The 17,047-nt window shown below is 38.5% G+C and overlaps 1 protein-coding gene across 1 annotated transcript in view; it reads left to right on the top strand.

Annotated features, from left to right (window-relative positions):
* The first annotated feature begins 2,249 nt into the window (after positions 1-2,249).
* Positions 2,250-17,047, top strand: part of LOC124796116 — a 74,403-nt gene continuing 59,605 nt past the window's right edge. Inside the window, exons 1-2 of the mRNA XM_047260205.1 lie at positions 2,250-2,389; positions 9,251-9,375. Of these exons, the coding sequence (XP_047116161.1) occupies positions 2,250-2,389; positions 9,251-9,375 (265 nt within the window). The remainder of the gene's footprint in view (positions 2,390-9,250; positions 9,376-17,047) is intronic.

Raw genomic sequence — 17,047 nt, 5'->3', positions numbered from 1 at the left:
CCATGCCTGAGGGAGGATTCGAACCTCCGACGGGGGGAGCCGCACGGACTGTGACCAGGTGCCTCAAACCTTGTGGCTACTTCGCGCAGCCTGAATGGTTAGAGTGACTACAGTTTCCTTTCCATCTTCCTGAGTTTTACATTGGTTTTCAGTTAAACCAATTAAAGATATTCGAGGTGGAATAAGGAGAAGCACTCAAGTGCTAAATGCAGATATTCAGGACATTTATTTGAACTTGGATCCCATTTGAAGTAACAAAATTCCCTCATTTCAGCTCCATGGGTGATAGTGATTGAATACTATGCAGAGCATTGTGGAAGTTCTCCTGAGACTGCTCAATAAGATTTGGCTTGGAATGAATGATAAAGATGCAGCTGCTGTGATAGCTGGTCTACTTTATTGCAAGCAGAAGAAAAGGGTGGATAAAAAATTGGAGCAAGGAGTGTGAAAGATCACTCAGGGAAACTTGTTGAGAGAACTGATGTTAAAGGGAAAAAATTACCATAACTTTTTGCATGTCAATGATCCAACATTTGATATATTACTGGCAATGGTTGTCTTCATATATAGTCACTTGTCATCCTCCCAATCTGAAATACTTTACTCATTACAGAATTCTCATTCACTTCTAGAAGTGAATTCCACTAAATATTCTTTTAAATCCACTAAACCTCTCATTTAGTCAAATATGGCTGACTACAGTGAGACAGTACCATGGCTTCAACAATTGTTATTATGAAAATGCAAGCTTTAGCCCTCGTCCACAATAAATATTGCTCAGTTGTTCAGTAATAAGTTTATTTTGCTCTCATAGCATAACACTAATGATAAACAACTGTAAATAACAACAGTCACTGTGTTGACTGCAGCAAAAATGCTTTTTATAGTCTGCAATGGTTTTGATCACTTATTGCTGTGAAGTGTATTGCTGGTGTCACCACACTGTACAACTTTTGTTTATTAATTGGTTTTGAGTATCAAAATAATCTACCTATAACAGATATTGAGTGGATAACCATTATTTCTCTGGGATATAGTCAGATTTTTTTGTCACCTATAAAATTAGTTGTTTTGGCATGACACGTCTTGAAAATGAACCACTCATTTTAGAGTCTTATTGTCCCTCCCCATGAATAAATTTCTGCAGATGCGAATATTCCCATAACAAAACACAAAATACTGCACTGAGATGCCCAGTTCCACTATGTCAGCCCTTATGTATTATGCTAAACACTTAGCTACTGGCAATTCTTTCAAAGTCTTGAAAGTTGCAAGTGCAATTCCATTTGAAAGTATTCGAGTCAGAGTTATGGAAGTGTGTTCCCCTCGGGAGGCACAGCTTTAATGAAACCTGTGTGTTCCAATGAAGTGAAGAGCTGTAGCAGCGGTAGTGTAACTGTCAGCATGATCTCCCGAGCTTGGCAGGTCTCCACAAAGGATGCAGACAAAGTGTGTCTTGTACCCTATCATTTCCTTTTCCTCACTGTGATTGTGTGACAGCAGGTAGAGACTCCAAATGTGGGCTGTGGAAGATCCTTGATAACCAGGACAATGGTAATGCACATAGGCCTTACTGCAGAGGGATGAATAGCATTCTGAAGTCTAGGTGAAGACAAACTATCTAAGGGGTAAGGCCTTGAAATAAAACCTTGGCAGGTGTTCAGGCCATGACGTGACCAGCCCCACCTGGACACATTTAAATAGTAGGCTGATAACCCACTCCACTGAAATGAATTTCAAATCACAAAAACTCGAAGGGGAAATAACTGGATTGATTTTAAGGAGATGACGTTTGTTTTGATAAGGAAACCCCATATTGGATTTTGGAATGTAGGAGAACATTGAGAAAGGCAGGAAAGTTAAGACAAGTCAAAAAAGAGCTTGAGAATTATCAATTGGATACATTGGGACTAAGTGAAATGAGGTAGCAAGAATCTGGAGAAGTTCAAAAAAATGGTGCAGTGTTGCTTTTATGTAGGGCAGACAGATGAAGATGCAATGCACAGGAAAGTTGTAGGGCTCTTTCTATCTAAAGACTGTAAAAGGAGCTTACCAAAGTGGTTGTCAATTTCAGAAATACTAATAACTGTATGCCTTGAAACAAATGTGCAAAATATCACTGTATTTCAATATAAAAAAATGCACCTACTGTGGTGGCTGAAAGAGAGTTAAAAGATGCATTATGTACAGAGCTGAATGCTGTCCTTTGACAAACAAATCATAGAAACAAAAGGATTTTAATGGGAGACATGGATGCAAAAGTTGGTTTAGAAAATGAAGGGCTTGAACACATCATGGGTGTTCACAGCATTGGGAATACAAATGTAAGTGGTGAATTACTAGACATGACCGCTGAATATGACCTAGTTATTGGAGGCAGGCCAGGATCGTGAAAAGCGGAGGGGGGGGGGGGGGGGGGGGGGTGGACCAGCAATTTCAGGAGGCGCCAAATTCATATTCTTGAAGAAAAAAACCTTGTTTCACAAGGCGCCTGGCATCTGGTACACGTTGGTATATCAATTATTCATATGATCTCCAAATGCATCCCTGTTGCTTTTTGAACATATTCTAAGTTGATTTCTCAACTATTGTGCAGCTGTTGTGACAGGTGGTTTCATTGGGGAAATTGTAGCGGCGTGGGAATTGGGGAAGCAAACGAGACTCGTCCATTTTTTGCAGGGTTTGCTCTAGAGATAGGATTATAGCGGAACAGGAGGGGAAAATTAGAGGCCTTCAGGCTGATTTGGACAGAGTGAGGGAGGAACTGAAGAGGTTAAGGGGGGAGGAGGGCAATCAGCAGTAGGAGGTGGTAGCTGGAAACAGGGGCCACAGAAAGAGGACAGTGTCTGACAGTTTCCTAATTGGCACAACCAATAGATTTGCCTTGCTGCCACAGTTAAGTAAGGAAGAGGCTCCAGTAGAAGTAGATGTAGTTAATATGCAACAGAATCTCACTAGGAAACCAACTGTTTCAAAAAAAAAGTAGAAAGTAAGAGGAAAGTTCTGTTGTGTGGTAGCAGCCATGGAAGAGGTGTGGGCCAGATTTTGCAGGAAAAATTAGGTGACAGGTACCAGGTCACAAACTTTTTCAAGCCAAGTGCAAGTCTTAGCCAGGTGGTAGAGGATATAGGTTCCTTGTGCAAGGGATTCACAAAGCAGGATCATGTGATGGTAGTGGGTGGAGTGGGAAACAGTATTGGTAGGGATCAAGGCTACAGTATTGAGTGTGACCTGGTGAAAATAGCCACGGCAACGACCCATACCAATGTTGGGCTGGTGCCTGCTTTCATGCAACATGATCAGACCCAGTTGAACCACTCTGTCAGGAGGGTTAATATGGTGTTGGATCAGTTGTGAAGGGCGGCCACTCTGTCAGACATTGGATTGGTTCCTGTCGAGGCTATTGATAGGGGGGATTTCACATGGTATGGCCTACATCTCAATAGGAAAGGGAAGGGTAAACTGGCAGGGTTGTTAGCGAAATCCATAAGGGGGGGACCCTAGTACTCATGGATGTATCTCTTTTTTAGACTACTATCAGTGTCCAATGAGAAGTTCAGGTAGGCAGGTGCTAAAGAGGCCCAAAACTCACAAAATTCTCACAACAGGAAAGTAAATAATAATGTTACCATATTTAACCAAAATATTGGTGGATTAAAGAAAAAAGTAGATCCTCACAAAAGTAAAGTGAAAAATGTTACTATTTTTCACAAAATATTCCGGGATTGAAGAATAAAGTAGATGAGCTCCTGGTTTGTTTAGATGACATTGAATCTGATAATGTAATAGATATACTATGCCTGCCTGAGCATCACATTGTGTCTGATATGGAAAAGGTAAATATCAGTGGTTATAAACTAGCTGCACATATGAGTAGAGAGAATAAGGTGGGAGGAGGAATTGCCATATATGTCAAAAGTTATCACTGTGTAGAAAGCTTAGATACAAAAAATTTTTGTCTAGAGCAGCATATAGAAACATGTGCCTGTCAACTTAAACTGAAGGAGGGCTCTTTTGTAATTGTAACAGTATATAGGTCTCCTTCAGGAAACTTTCATTTATTCCTTGTTGTGCTATCTGTCAGAGAGGGGAAAGCAAATTATTATTTGTGGGGACTTCAATGTTGATTCACTGAAAGAGTGTAATAGGAAGAATTACCTGGAAGTCTTGCTCGGTTCTTTCAATTTGTCATCTGTCATTAATTTTCCTACTCGGGTAGTAAAGAACAGCAGCACATGGATAGATAACACTTTTATAGACCAAGATAGGTTTAAAAACATAAACTCTTGTCCTATTGAGAATGGGCTTTCTGATTGTGATGCTCAGCTAGTTACAGTATATGACATAGCTCCATTCAGTAATTCAAAACTAGCCTCCAAAGTTGTGCGTTCAATTAATGACTCAACAAAATCTTCAGCAGTTAGACTGGGACGAGGTGTACAAGGAACCTGATGCTAATTTAAAATATAACTTATTTCATGATACACTTGTAAGAGAATTTGAAAACTGTTTCCCCAAGAAAGTAGTTACATCTAATTATAAGAAACCATGCAAAAAACCTTGGCTTACTAAAGGAATAAAAATATCTTGTAACCACAAAAGGGAACTGTATCTAACAACAAGAAAGAGTAATGACCCAGAAACAGCCAAATATTATAAAAACTACTGTGCTGCATTAAGAAAGGTTATTAAAAAGTCCAGAAGCATGTGCATCATGTCTTACATTAATACCTCTGATAACAAAATCAAAACAATTTGGAATATTATTACAATGGAGACAAGGCAACCAAGAGTACAGGATGACGGCATCACCATCAAAGCGAATGGAAACTTGATAAACAACAAGCCGGAAGTTGAAAACATTTTGAATAATCATTTTTTAAATGTTGTAGAGAAAATAGGATCTAAATGTTCATTAGAAGAAGCAAGGCAGCTAAAGGAAAAGGCCTTACCCACACCATTTGATACAACTGAAATTCCACCCACCTCTCCTTCTGAAATTAGGAAGATAATAAACTCTCTCAAGAATAAAAGCTCACATGGAATTGATGGCATTTCCAGCAATATAATAAAAGCTTGTTCCCAAGAAATAAGTGGGATTCTTAGCCACATATGTAATAGCTCTCTGAAGCAGGGTATTTTCCCAGATAGACTGAAGTATGCCATTGTTAAATCACTGCATAAAAATGGGGATACGTCTGATGTCAACAACTACCACCCAATCTCTCTTCTGACTGCTTTATCCAAAATTCTTGAAAAAGTAATGTATTGTAGAGAAGCTTCACACTTTTGTAAAAATAAAGTTTTATCAAAATGTCAGTTTGGTTTCCAGAAAGGTTTTTCAATGGAAAATGCTATATATACTTTCACTAATGAAATATTAAATGCTCTGAGTAACCGGAAGTCACCCAATGGGATTTTTTGTGATCTCTCAAAGGCTTTTGATTGTGTAAATCATGGAATACTTCTAGATAAGCTCAAGTACTGTGGTATGAATGGGACAGTGCTCAAATGGTTAAATCATACCTAACTGGAAGAGTGCAGAAAGTTGAAATAAACAGTTCACATAATATGCAAAAAACTGGTGATTTCTCAAACTGGGGAACAATCAAAAATGGGGTGCTGCAAGGTTCGGTCTTGGGTCCTCTGCTGTCCTTAATATATATTAATGATTTGCCATTCTATATTCACGAAGATGCAAAGCTGGTACTTTTTGCCAATGATACAAGTATGGCTACTCTCCCAACAGACAAGAATTTATTGGTGAAATTGTAAACGATGTTTTTCAGAAAATCATTAAGTGGTTCTCTGCAAATGGGCTCTCATTAAACTTTGACAAAACACAGTATATAACAGTATATACAGTTCCACACAGTAAATGGAATGACACCATTAATAAATATAGACTTTGATCAGAAATTGGTAGCTAAGGTAGAATATTCAAAATTTCTAAGTGAATGCATTGATGAGGGGTTGAACTGGAAAAAACACACTGAGGATCTGCTGAAACGTTTGAGTTCAGCCACTTATGCTATTAGGGTCACTGCAAATTTTGGAGATATACATCTGAGTAAATTAGCTTACCACGTCTATTTTCATTCTCTGCTTTCATATGGCATCATATTCTGGGGTAACTCATCATTGAGTAAAAGAGTATTCATTGCACAAAAGCATGTAATCAGAATAATTGCTGGAGCTCATCTAAGATCATCCTGCAGACACTTATTTAAAGAGCTAGAGATTTTCACTGTAGCCTTACAATATATATATTCACTTATGAAATTTGTTATTAACAATCCGAACGAATTCAAAAGTAATAGCAGTGTACATGGCTACAACACTAGGAGAAAGGATGATCTTCACTACTCAAGGTTAAATCTAACTTTGGCTCAGAAGAGGGTAAATTATGCTGCCACAAAGGTCTTTGGCTACTTACCTAATAGCATCACAAGTCTGACAGATAGCCATATAGCATTTAAAAGGAAATTGAAAGAATTTCTTAATGGCAACTCCTTCTACTCATTAGATGAATTTTTGGATGTAGTAAGTGTGCGATTTCCCCAACACCCACAAAAAAGTGTCATGTAATATTTTGTGTAATGTAATATCTTGTATAGACACCTTTTATTAACCTGACACGTTCCACATCATTACAAAGTGTTGTATTCATGATCTATGGATCTAGCACTAATCTAATCTAATCTAATCTTCAGAAGTTGATATACATTCATAGTGTACCTGATGTCTCTGCCGGGGAAGTCCCTGTGGTTGATTGAGTGTGCGAATGATTAGCATTGTTATGATTATTAGTGTAATCCATAGATTCAGACTAACAGAGTGGAAATAAATGACTAGCAAGAATAACAGGTAAGAAAGATTGCATATTATCTTCTTAGTGTATCCAAAAAAATATAATCATGACAGAAATTTTTTGCCAGATTGCTGCACTCCTAAGGGCCAGTTGTACAGTCCCCAGTTAGAAGCCGCATATGTTCTGTTCTCGCAATAGTGCAGAAAACATGTTGTACAAACACATAATAATGCCTACTTGGAGAATAAACACAAGATTACTAAACCATCGATACTGTCAGGGTTAGTGAAGTTAATTGGAGAATAAGTTTTGACAATGGCAGGAATAGTTACATAATTAGTGATGACAATATTGTTTTTTAGAACGAGGAAGGAGAAGAAATGGGGACATCACACAAATTATATGGAAAAATATGATGATTCCAAATTTATATCTTTTTGATCTCATGCTTGAGAAACTGGAGCATATGAATGAAATGTGAAACTATTTACTAACAGAAAACTTTTTGCTTGTAGTAGGCCCAATAGGCATTTGATATTGTTACTTCATGATATATATTCAGTTGTGTTATTTATGTAAATGAGGTAGATAAAAATGGCCTCATTTTATCTAGCAGACAGTGACAAAATAGATGTAATCAAGTCAAGAAGCCCCACCAGTCTTGGGTACTATTCGATTACAGTTTTTCAGTATTAGACAACAATATTTTGATTTTTTATGTAACAAAATGTTTGACAAACTGTGATGAGGTAATAGATTCTTTCACAGAAAGGAAAGCACGCCGTGTAAAGCTGTAGCAAGATTAGAGAGAAAGAAATGCTGAGACCTATGGATTAAAGAAACGTATATTGTCTTGCTTGTCCCTTGTCATTACCGGTTTTATATTTCCTATATTTAATTTTATGTCACGCTAAGGGGAAAGTTATTAGCTAATAGGCAATGAAGAGGGCAAATTGTCTGAAGAGTTCTTATTCTCCCAGTCACAAATAATCCCACCCAATATTAAATTTTTTTAAAGTGTGGGTTGTCAAACTTGCCAAATGGGAGCAGGAGAGGCACCACAGGATATTTTAACTTCCACTTACCTGAATATAGATTTGATGGCTTCCATTACAAAATATACACGTTTGAATTCCACAGAGTGAAATACAGTGACATGTGATAGAAGAATGCTGTGTGAAGATGTGTGGCACTGCACTTTTGCACACTTAAAACCAAATAACATGCCTTATATTTTCTTGAACATGTATGTTTTATGTCTCAAACTCTTCAGAAAGATGTGCACTACAAAATGAACATACTTTTGAAGAAAAAAAAGGACCCTCCTTTTTTATCTCAACCGCTGAAAAGTGGGTGGGGCAGGGTGGGGGGGGGGGGGGGGGGGGCACTATCAAATTTTTGCTCCTGTTCAGAAATATCATAGATCCAGGGCTGATTGAAGGTACACTGTTTTCACATCATAAATGCCATAAGATAATCTAAGTCTCACCAGATCATGTTCCAGTAAATCAAATAGATCACTCTCTTTTAAATGTGATGCCCTAAGCCCCCATAGGACCAAAGGAATTAAGTATGGCAATGTGTCATATAATAATACAAACACAGAAGGATTATATTCAGGTAAGTAATTTATGTACAAACATAAATATCTACATACATTTTCATTCATAATTTTGCACTGATTATATTTTTTAAAAACGTCTTCCTTTGTGGTTGTAGGGTATCATTCCATGTATTTTCTGAGCAGCAAATCCAATTCGTTCTTAACATTTTTCTTTTTGTACTGATCTGTTTTAACATCGTACAGTGCCAAACATGATTTATATATTTTGATGCACTCAAATAAGAATGCTCTTTCCTTTTATTTTGAGCCCATTTTCAACACGGTGACAAATAGCAAACACAAAGATACCCAGAGACTGCAGCAGTGAGTGACTGGTAAGGACATTTTCAGTACTGTCCACAGACAGCACAATATTTCCAGGCAGCACAGCATATTTCAATAGTTTTTGATATGCTCAGCATTACTGCACAACCTATTAATCTCAACACTACACACTCAATGATATTGCATACCCAGAAATATTTTGCAGTAATATTGACCATCTAGAGGCCAGTGAGGTGTAGTACCATCTTCCATCTTGTTTGACACTGATAGCCTTTAGAAACTGATGACAGAAAGTAAATTCTGTGAGGAAAATCTGTGAAGTACTTCTTAGATTGTTGTTGTTGTGGTCTTCAGTCCTGAGACTGGTTTGATGCAGCTCTCCATGCTACTCTATCCTGTGCAAGCTTTTTCATCTCCCAGTACCTACTGCAACCTACATCCTTCTGAATCTGCTTAGTGTATTCATCTCTTGGTCTCCCTCTACGATTTTTACCCTCCACTTCTTAGATATGTAAAATTTATTTATTTATTTCAGCTCTTGTCTGGAACAGGACACTGCCCGGGAATTTCAGTAGTTTGGCCTTGGAAAAAGCAAAAGTGCTCACTGTGAAAGAGAAAAAACATGAATTTAAGTTACCTGAAGTTCCAAACATATTCATCAAGGAAAAGCAGTCAGGTGAGTGAAACGACATAATTAATGTACAGAAACTGGAAATTGACACAAATTACTCTCACTTGGTATGTGTGGCAGCACAGCTGTAGTAATCTGTTTCAGCTAATGAAACTGCACCAACTGCCAGAAAGTAATTTATTACTCGCTCTATCACAACAAGTTTCATGACCATAAAATCACATCTTCAGGTGAACATGGAACAAATACAAATACAAAATTTACAGTTAGAATTAACCATAGTGTGTGTCTATCAAAATGTTCCAGTATCAATTAAGAGCTGAAAATGATGACCTTAAATTGTGATTGGATCTCCATGAGGGTAAATAATTGAGATCCCCTATCTTCTTGCTAGAAACTGGCGTGTAAAAAGCCGCCATCATCTATAAAATGACAGACAGTATTAGACAAGAAGAAATGATTAAAAAACCGAATGTAAAGAAATGAAACAGCATTGTCCAGTAGATCCAGCAAGTGGACAAAGCAGATCACAGGCGAAGTGGCCCGGACACCAGCACAACACATACTAAGTGCAAAGCTCATGTCCATGGAGGATCACTCAGGCACACATGCATGGAATTGGAGGATCAACATAGGAACCCAGTGGCCCCAAACACACACAACCGAATCAAGAAGTTAACCACATGACAACACAAGAAGATAGGGAAATATGTATAGAAAACCAGAATCCGGAACCACCAGTATGAAAAGTAGTATAATTGACAAATAGTGTAAAGTATCTTGACACATTGATGCTATCATATGCCGTTGTGTTTAGGTGTGAATAATACACTACATTTGTGCAAAGAAGCAAAAAGTAAAATACAAGAGACAACAGATTACAAAATGGCTGTAAAAAGATTATAAAACATGGAAAAAACCCATACATGTTCAATATGGAACCACATATTTTTTTAAAAAAAAGAAAAAAGAAAAACTTAAAAAACAGAAACTGAAAGACAGCCACTTCTAATAAGCAGATAGAACCAATATAATAAAATAAAGTACAGTTGTACAAAATCAAAAACTGGGCTAGCCAGTCATTAGAGCAATATACTTAACAAAAATTTGAACTGCTGTATACAGGATATGTGTAAACACTTTTTTTATGCTTGAAGCATGAGGTAGTGCAAGTCGGTTATGCAAATAGATGAAAGTTAACTTAAAAGCAGTTTACTGTATAGGAAATGAAAACTGAGCTGCCACTTTTACAGAATGTGTAATACAATATTTTGTAAATGTAATTACATCGTAAAATATTATAAAATATATAAAATGCAAACATCCCAAAGGGAACGTAAAAGGAATTCTACTTTAGCAATTCTGTATCGTAACCTGCTTATGAATGCTCACAAGCAGGGAACAGCAAAATGCCATGAACTGCAGAGAGAATGGGCAATCTACCTATTATGCATCAAACCCCCACCATTCTTTTGTGTTCTATGCATATTATCCAAAATGGCGTGGTGCTGTAGGTCTATCTGCTCATTAAGAGTGAATACGAAATAGCTTTAATGCATTCATTATCTCCACCTTATCGAAAATATTCTGCGGATGGCCTTCAGGTTCCGTAAGTAAATTTTCTAGGAATATTTATAATAAAGAGTGTCCAACAGTACAAAGTGAGCACTGAGTGCTGTTTTTGAATTTATGTCTTATTACCATGTTCTTTAAATTGAACACTTTAAGTTTCTCCGTGTATCACTGACATATTTTACTGGACAAAAATTATGACCAAGTTGTTCACCCTTAATGGGCAGATTGAACTACACCGCCATGCCCAATTGGCTAACTTTAATTGTCTGCACAGAATACACATGACCAATAAAGGGTTGACTCATAAGAGGTAGGTAATCCATTCCATCTGCGGTTTGCGGTGTTTTATTATTGTCCAATTGTGATTGTTAATGTGCAGGTTGCAATACAGAATTGATATGGTAGTATTCATTTTAGGTTGTAATTGAGTGATTAATAAAGCAATTTCTCACAACTGTTATTAGTCAAAATAATATGAAATTCTCCAGGTAGAGAGAGTCAGCCAGTGTTAAAAGGGGGTTTGCAAAGGTGTTATAGCACAATATCTGTGTTCACTGCTTGTTACAAGGGGATGAAAACCAAGCTTATGAAGCAGCAGAAAGAGAGAGAGTGATGATTGTCTTTACATGTACTTGCAGTCATCCATTGTAGTAAAATGGCAATCAAGATAATCAGTACCACCAATATGCGTCATCACTCACGACTAAAAATCCCTTCCCTGTGAGGTAGAAATTGCAACAAGATGTCATAGTAGCTTTTCATTATCTATTTCTGAACAAATACCATGAAAAGTGATGTATTTGTATTTGATTCAAATTAGCATGCAAGAGACCCTTTCTCTGTGCTACCCACAGAATGACACAGTAACAGTGAGCAATGGGGCACCAACTGTGAACCTTGGGAAACCAAACAAATCACATTTCTAACTATATGAGACTAATTTGTGGTCTGCATGCAAGTAGAGCCTTGAGTTGGAGGAGTTTGTGTAATGTTACATAAATATTTTATTAATATAGGAATTTTGGTTGAAATTGTGTGTACGGTTTAGAATGGCTGCATTGAGATACTGTGCAATTAGATTTTGTCATTTACCTATCATTTTAAGAAAGACCATGACATTAGCAGTCATGCCTTTGACGATGACAATATTCACTTTGAAACTTCATGGCAGATTAAAACTGTGTGCCGGACCGAGACTCGAACTCGGGACCTTTGTCTTCTACCAACTGAGCTACCCAAGCGCAACTCACGCCCCATCCTCACAGCTTTACTTTTGCCAGTACCTCGTCTCCTACCTTCCAAACTTTACAGAAGCTCTCCTGCAAAAATGCTTGCAAATACAAACAATATGAGTGGGCTTACGATAAATGGAATGCCCCAGAGAGTCATCATTCTTTCATCTAACCAAGACATCCAAGAAAGGCAGACAACCATATTTCTGTATTTCCATAGTGAACCAAATGTTGTTATGAACAGACTGGGGATGGTGAAGAAACTTCATCACTTTATCTTCTCCATGAGGCCACACTACGAAAGTATCATCCACATACCTCTGAAACACAGTTAGTTTAAGGACAGCTGATTCATGTGCTCTTTCCTCAAAATCCTCTTTAAAAAGGGTGGTCGTTAAGTGAGACAGTGGGCTGCCCATTACAATGCCGTCAGTATGCTCAAAATATTCTTGGCTGAACATAAAACAGGTTGAGGATAGAGCATGTTAAAACAAAGCAGTGATAACCGCATGAAATTTTTTCCAACTAGTGCTAAAGAATCTGTGAGAGGGACCTTGGTAAAAGTGACAGCACATCAAAGCTAAAGAAATGGTCAGAACTGCTTAGACACAGAGCACCCAGTTTATTGTTAAAGAGAGCTGAGTTATGGATGTGATGTAGGCATTTTCCCATCAACGATCTTAGCAAAGAAGAGAGATGTTTTGCTAAATCATATGTAGGCGCTCCAGTGTTGCTCACTATTGGATGTAGTAGGACACTTTCATTATGAAGTTTGGAAAGCCATACAGGCCTGGTGGTACACAGCCATGTGGTCTTAACCTCTTGAGGTAAGGAGGATGAATTCAGTAGTGCAGAAGTTTTTCATTGCACATGTCCTGAAGGGTTGTAATCAATCTTCCTATAGGCAGAGCCACTTAGCAGACCACACATTTCATCATATACACTCTGAGGTAACGAAACAGTGCATTACTTTTGTCAGCCTGCAGTACCACTTCATCAGTGTGATCTTGTATATTTCACAGTGCAGTTCTTTCTGCAGAGAGTAAGTTATTATGTTGAGGAGAAGCTTTCAAAAGAGTATGGCAAGTTTCCCTTCCTATTTCTTCTGCTAATTAAAGATGGCGCCCTAGATGTAGGTGCAAAATTGAGTCCCTTGCTTAATACAGATGTCACATGGTCTAAATTTTTCTCTGTGAAATTGACGATGGATTGTTATGCAGTTACCTCTTGTGGTGATCACTACTGTAGCAATAGATGATCAAATTTTGACATCTGCTCAAAACTTTCATTATTTGGGATTCGATTGAACCATGCCAAAGTCACTCCATCGACCCAATCCCATGATACAGGTGAGAGATGTTCTGCAACCTTCTGATGTAACTTTTACAGTTCTTCTGAAACAGTATCCAGTCTTCGTCTTGTATAGCAAATCCTCGCTTTGACTATAGCATGACTGGCCTTCTCAGTACTGTGCAGCAGCAGACTTAATAAAATACGTCACTCTGACATATTTTGGTATTATGTCAGGTTGCCAACACCTCAATAAAAAGCTTAAAGAACTTAACAGTTTTGCTCTCGTACCACAAGTTTGTCAAAACTTTGAACTTGTGAGGCTGTCTCCTCCCCCTAAAGATGTCTGATGTTAAGTTTAACCAGCAAGCGCATTGCCTCCAGGAAGCATGGTCTGTCTGCCAAGTTGAATTGTGATGCATGCGCAGAATACTCGCAGCACCTTATATAGGGCCAAATTGAATAAGTCTTCATAGGCTTGCATGAAGTTGACTGGCAAGTGCCCAGTCAAAATATTATGCAATGAAATAAATGACAACTGGCTGCAAGCCCAAAATTTGTTTGAATTTTTAAATAGCTAGGAAAATTTTAAAATTCACATCAGATGTCTTTATGCGGAGGGGATGGCCTCACATGTTTGAAGTTTCGACAAGCTGTCTGGTAAGAGAGCAAAACTATTAAGTTCTATAACCTGGATGCCATTCTAGAAGAATTGTAACAGTTACATCTAAAGGTTGTAGCACATCCCTCTCCTGTATCATGGGTTGGGTTGAAAAGGAGAGATTTCGACAGATGTTAAAATCTGATAGTCTGTTGCCACAGTAGTCATCACCACAAAAGGTAACCGCATGACATTTCACTGTCAATTTCACAGAGAAAAATTTGGACCATGTGACACTCCGTATTAAGCAAGGGATTCAATTTTGCACCTACTCCTAGAGCAACATCTTTAATTAGCTTTGTGAAGAGTGTTGAAGAAGCTGTATGCCATCTTCCTTTGGATGCTGCAGAAGAAATAAGAAGGGAAACTTGGAATATTCTTTTGAAGTCTTCTCTTGAATGTAATAACTTAACATCTGTAGAAGGGCTGCACTATGAAATCTACGAGAGGACACTGATGTTGTGGCACTAAAGGCTGACAACAGTAATGCATCGTTTTGTTACTTTGGGGTGTGTGTGATGGTAAGATGTATGGTCTGCTAAGTGACTGTACCTACAGGAGGACTGATTACAACCCCTCAGGATGTGTGCAACAGAAAACTTCTGGACTATTGAATTCCTCCTCCTAACCTCAAGAGGTTAGACCACATAGTTGTGTACCATCAGGACTGCATGGCCTTCCGAAAATTCTTAAAGAAAGTGTTCCATTACATCCAGTAATGAGCAGTATTGGAGCCCCTACATATTGTACAGGATGGCAGCCAGTCAAGGAATATTTTTGGGAATTGGTTTAAGAAATTTATTTCAGAGGCCCAGTGGAATCTTTACAAGTTTTCTTCCAAAGTAATTCACGCCGTGTCTACATGACACAAGTCGCTTGTCTTTCAAAACAGAGGCAGTTTTGTCCAGTTAAAGCTGCTGTCAGGAGATGTCCTGAGTCCTCTGCTGAAACTGCTAGTGAATTCACGCCATTGATTTTAGCCAATAGTGTGCGCGGGATACCGATCACATGTGTGAACACTGGAGTGTCCTGCAGTGCAGAACACACTTATTACTCTCTCTTGTAATCCATACCTTCAGCAGAACAGACAACTTTTTGTAAGGCAAAGCCTCTGGCTCAGCTTTTCACAACTGGCCACCAATGTAAGGTAACATGAACCGCTTCCCCTTCCATTGCTCATTTCAATTAATTGTTTGACCTCCTAGACTGGCCTAAACCTGGTAACTTCTGACCCTAGGTGCGCACCTTGTACACCGTACATTGAAATACATCCTCTTTATTGTGCCTAAGTTCCTGATTTGTTATTTAATGGCAGCCCTCAATGCCCACTCTCAACTCCTGACCACTCAACCTCCTGCACCCTGTCGTCCCGAGGCCTATGTAACAACCGCCTCCCCCCCCTTTCCCAAACCCTGTATACATTTACAATTGGTGACCAGAATTGGTATCATATACATTTACAACATGATGCAGCCCAACATCTCTCTTCTTTGCTAAGACCGTTGGTGGGAAAATGCCTATATCACATCCGTAACTCAGCTGCCTTTATCAATAGACTGGGGGCTCTCCATCTAAGAACTTCTGACCATTTGGTTTGCGTTGATGTGGTATCACTTTTTACAGAGGTCCATCTCACAGATTCTTTGACACTACCTGGAAAAATTTTCATGTAGACATCACTACTTTGTTTTGGCACACCCTATTCTCAACTTATGTTATATTCAACCAAGAATATTTTTAACAGACTGACAGTGACGCCATGGGAAGACCACTGTCTCCCTTGGTGGGCAACCTTTTTATAGAGGATTTCGAGGAAAGAAGACTTGAATCAGCTGCCCTTAAACCAACTGTATTTTGGAGGTGTGTGGACAATACTTTCAGTGCGTGGCCTTGTGGAGAAGATTAACTATATTCATAACAATGATCAACATGAAAATAGAGAAAGATCATTTTTTGCCTTTCTTGGATGTCTTGGTTAGACGAAAGAATGATGCCTCTCTGGGGCATATCATTTATTGTAAGCCCACTCATATTGTTTGTATTTGCAAGCAGCAAGTTGTCATCACCCGTTGGAAACTATGAGAATGCTTAAAACATTTGCACACAGAACTCGCACTGTCTCAGATCTAGGTAGTATGCCTAAAGAGCTCAACCACACAACGAAAGTGTTTAGAAAAAATAGATATTCTACCCAACAGATTAACAGGGCACTGTCAGTTAAAACCAAGAATCAGGAAGTGGATAAGTAGAGAACACGCTGGCAAAATCTTTAGTTTTTCTTCCTTTTGTGGGCAACATTTCATTTAAAATAACAAGAATTCTCTGTAAATTTCAAATGAATGTCATTTTCTGTCCCACTATCTAAAATTGCAAACCTTTTGGGACCAGAGCATGATGACTTGTTACTGTAGAAGGCCGGAATTTACAAAACGGCTTGTCAGCATGCTATGGCTTATGCAGAACAGGCCGCAGGCACTGTGGAAGAATGCTGCACTGAGAGTCAATGTTGCACTCGCCTTTTGCAGCCAAGCAAGTCCACTATTGCCGAACACTGTATTTCCACTGGACATTCAGTGGATTGTGATATAACTGTGATTTTGAGCACAACAACATCTTTTTGGGACTCCATTATTAAAGAATCCATGAATATACATCTGGTGGAATATCTGATGAACCAGGATAGTGGCTACCAATTGGACTGTGGGTTGAGCCCTATTGTGTCCATGATTTGCTTTAATTGTAGATGACAGAGTGTGCCAACAGCTGCGGCAAGCACTAATACAGAGAACAACTGAGTTCCACGCTTCCACTAGTAAGACACTGCTGCCGGGAAGTGTGGTCTGTCTGTCAACTTGAATTCTGATGCAAGTGCAAAATACTTCCAGTACACTACATATGGCGGAACAGAACAAGTGTTCATAAGTCTTCAGTGGCTCACCTGAAAGTGACTGGCAAGTGC

This window comes from Schistocerca piceifrons, chromosome 4 (assembly GCF_021461385.2).
Source record: "Schistocerca piceifrons isolate TAMUIC-IGC-003096 chromosome 4, iqSchPice1.1, whole genome shotgun sequence".
Taxonomy (NCBI): Eukaryota; Metazoa; Arthropoda; class Insecta; order Orthoptera; family Acrididae; genus Schistocerca; species Schistocerca piceifrons.
Note: the sequence above shows the minus strand (reverse complement) of the source record. Positions and strands in the feature narration are given on the sequence as shown.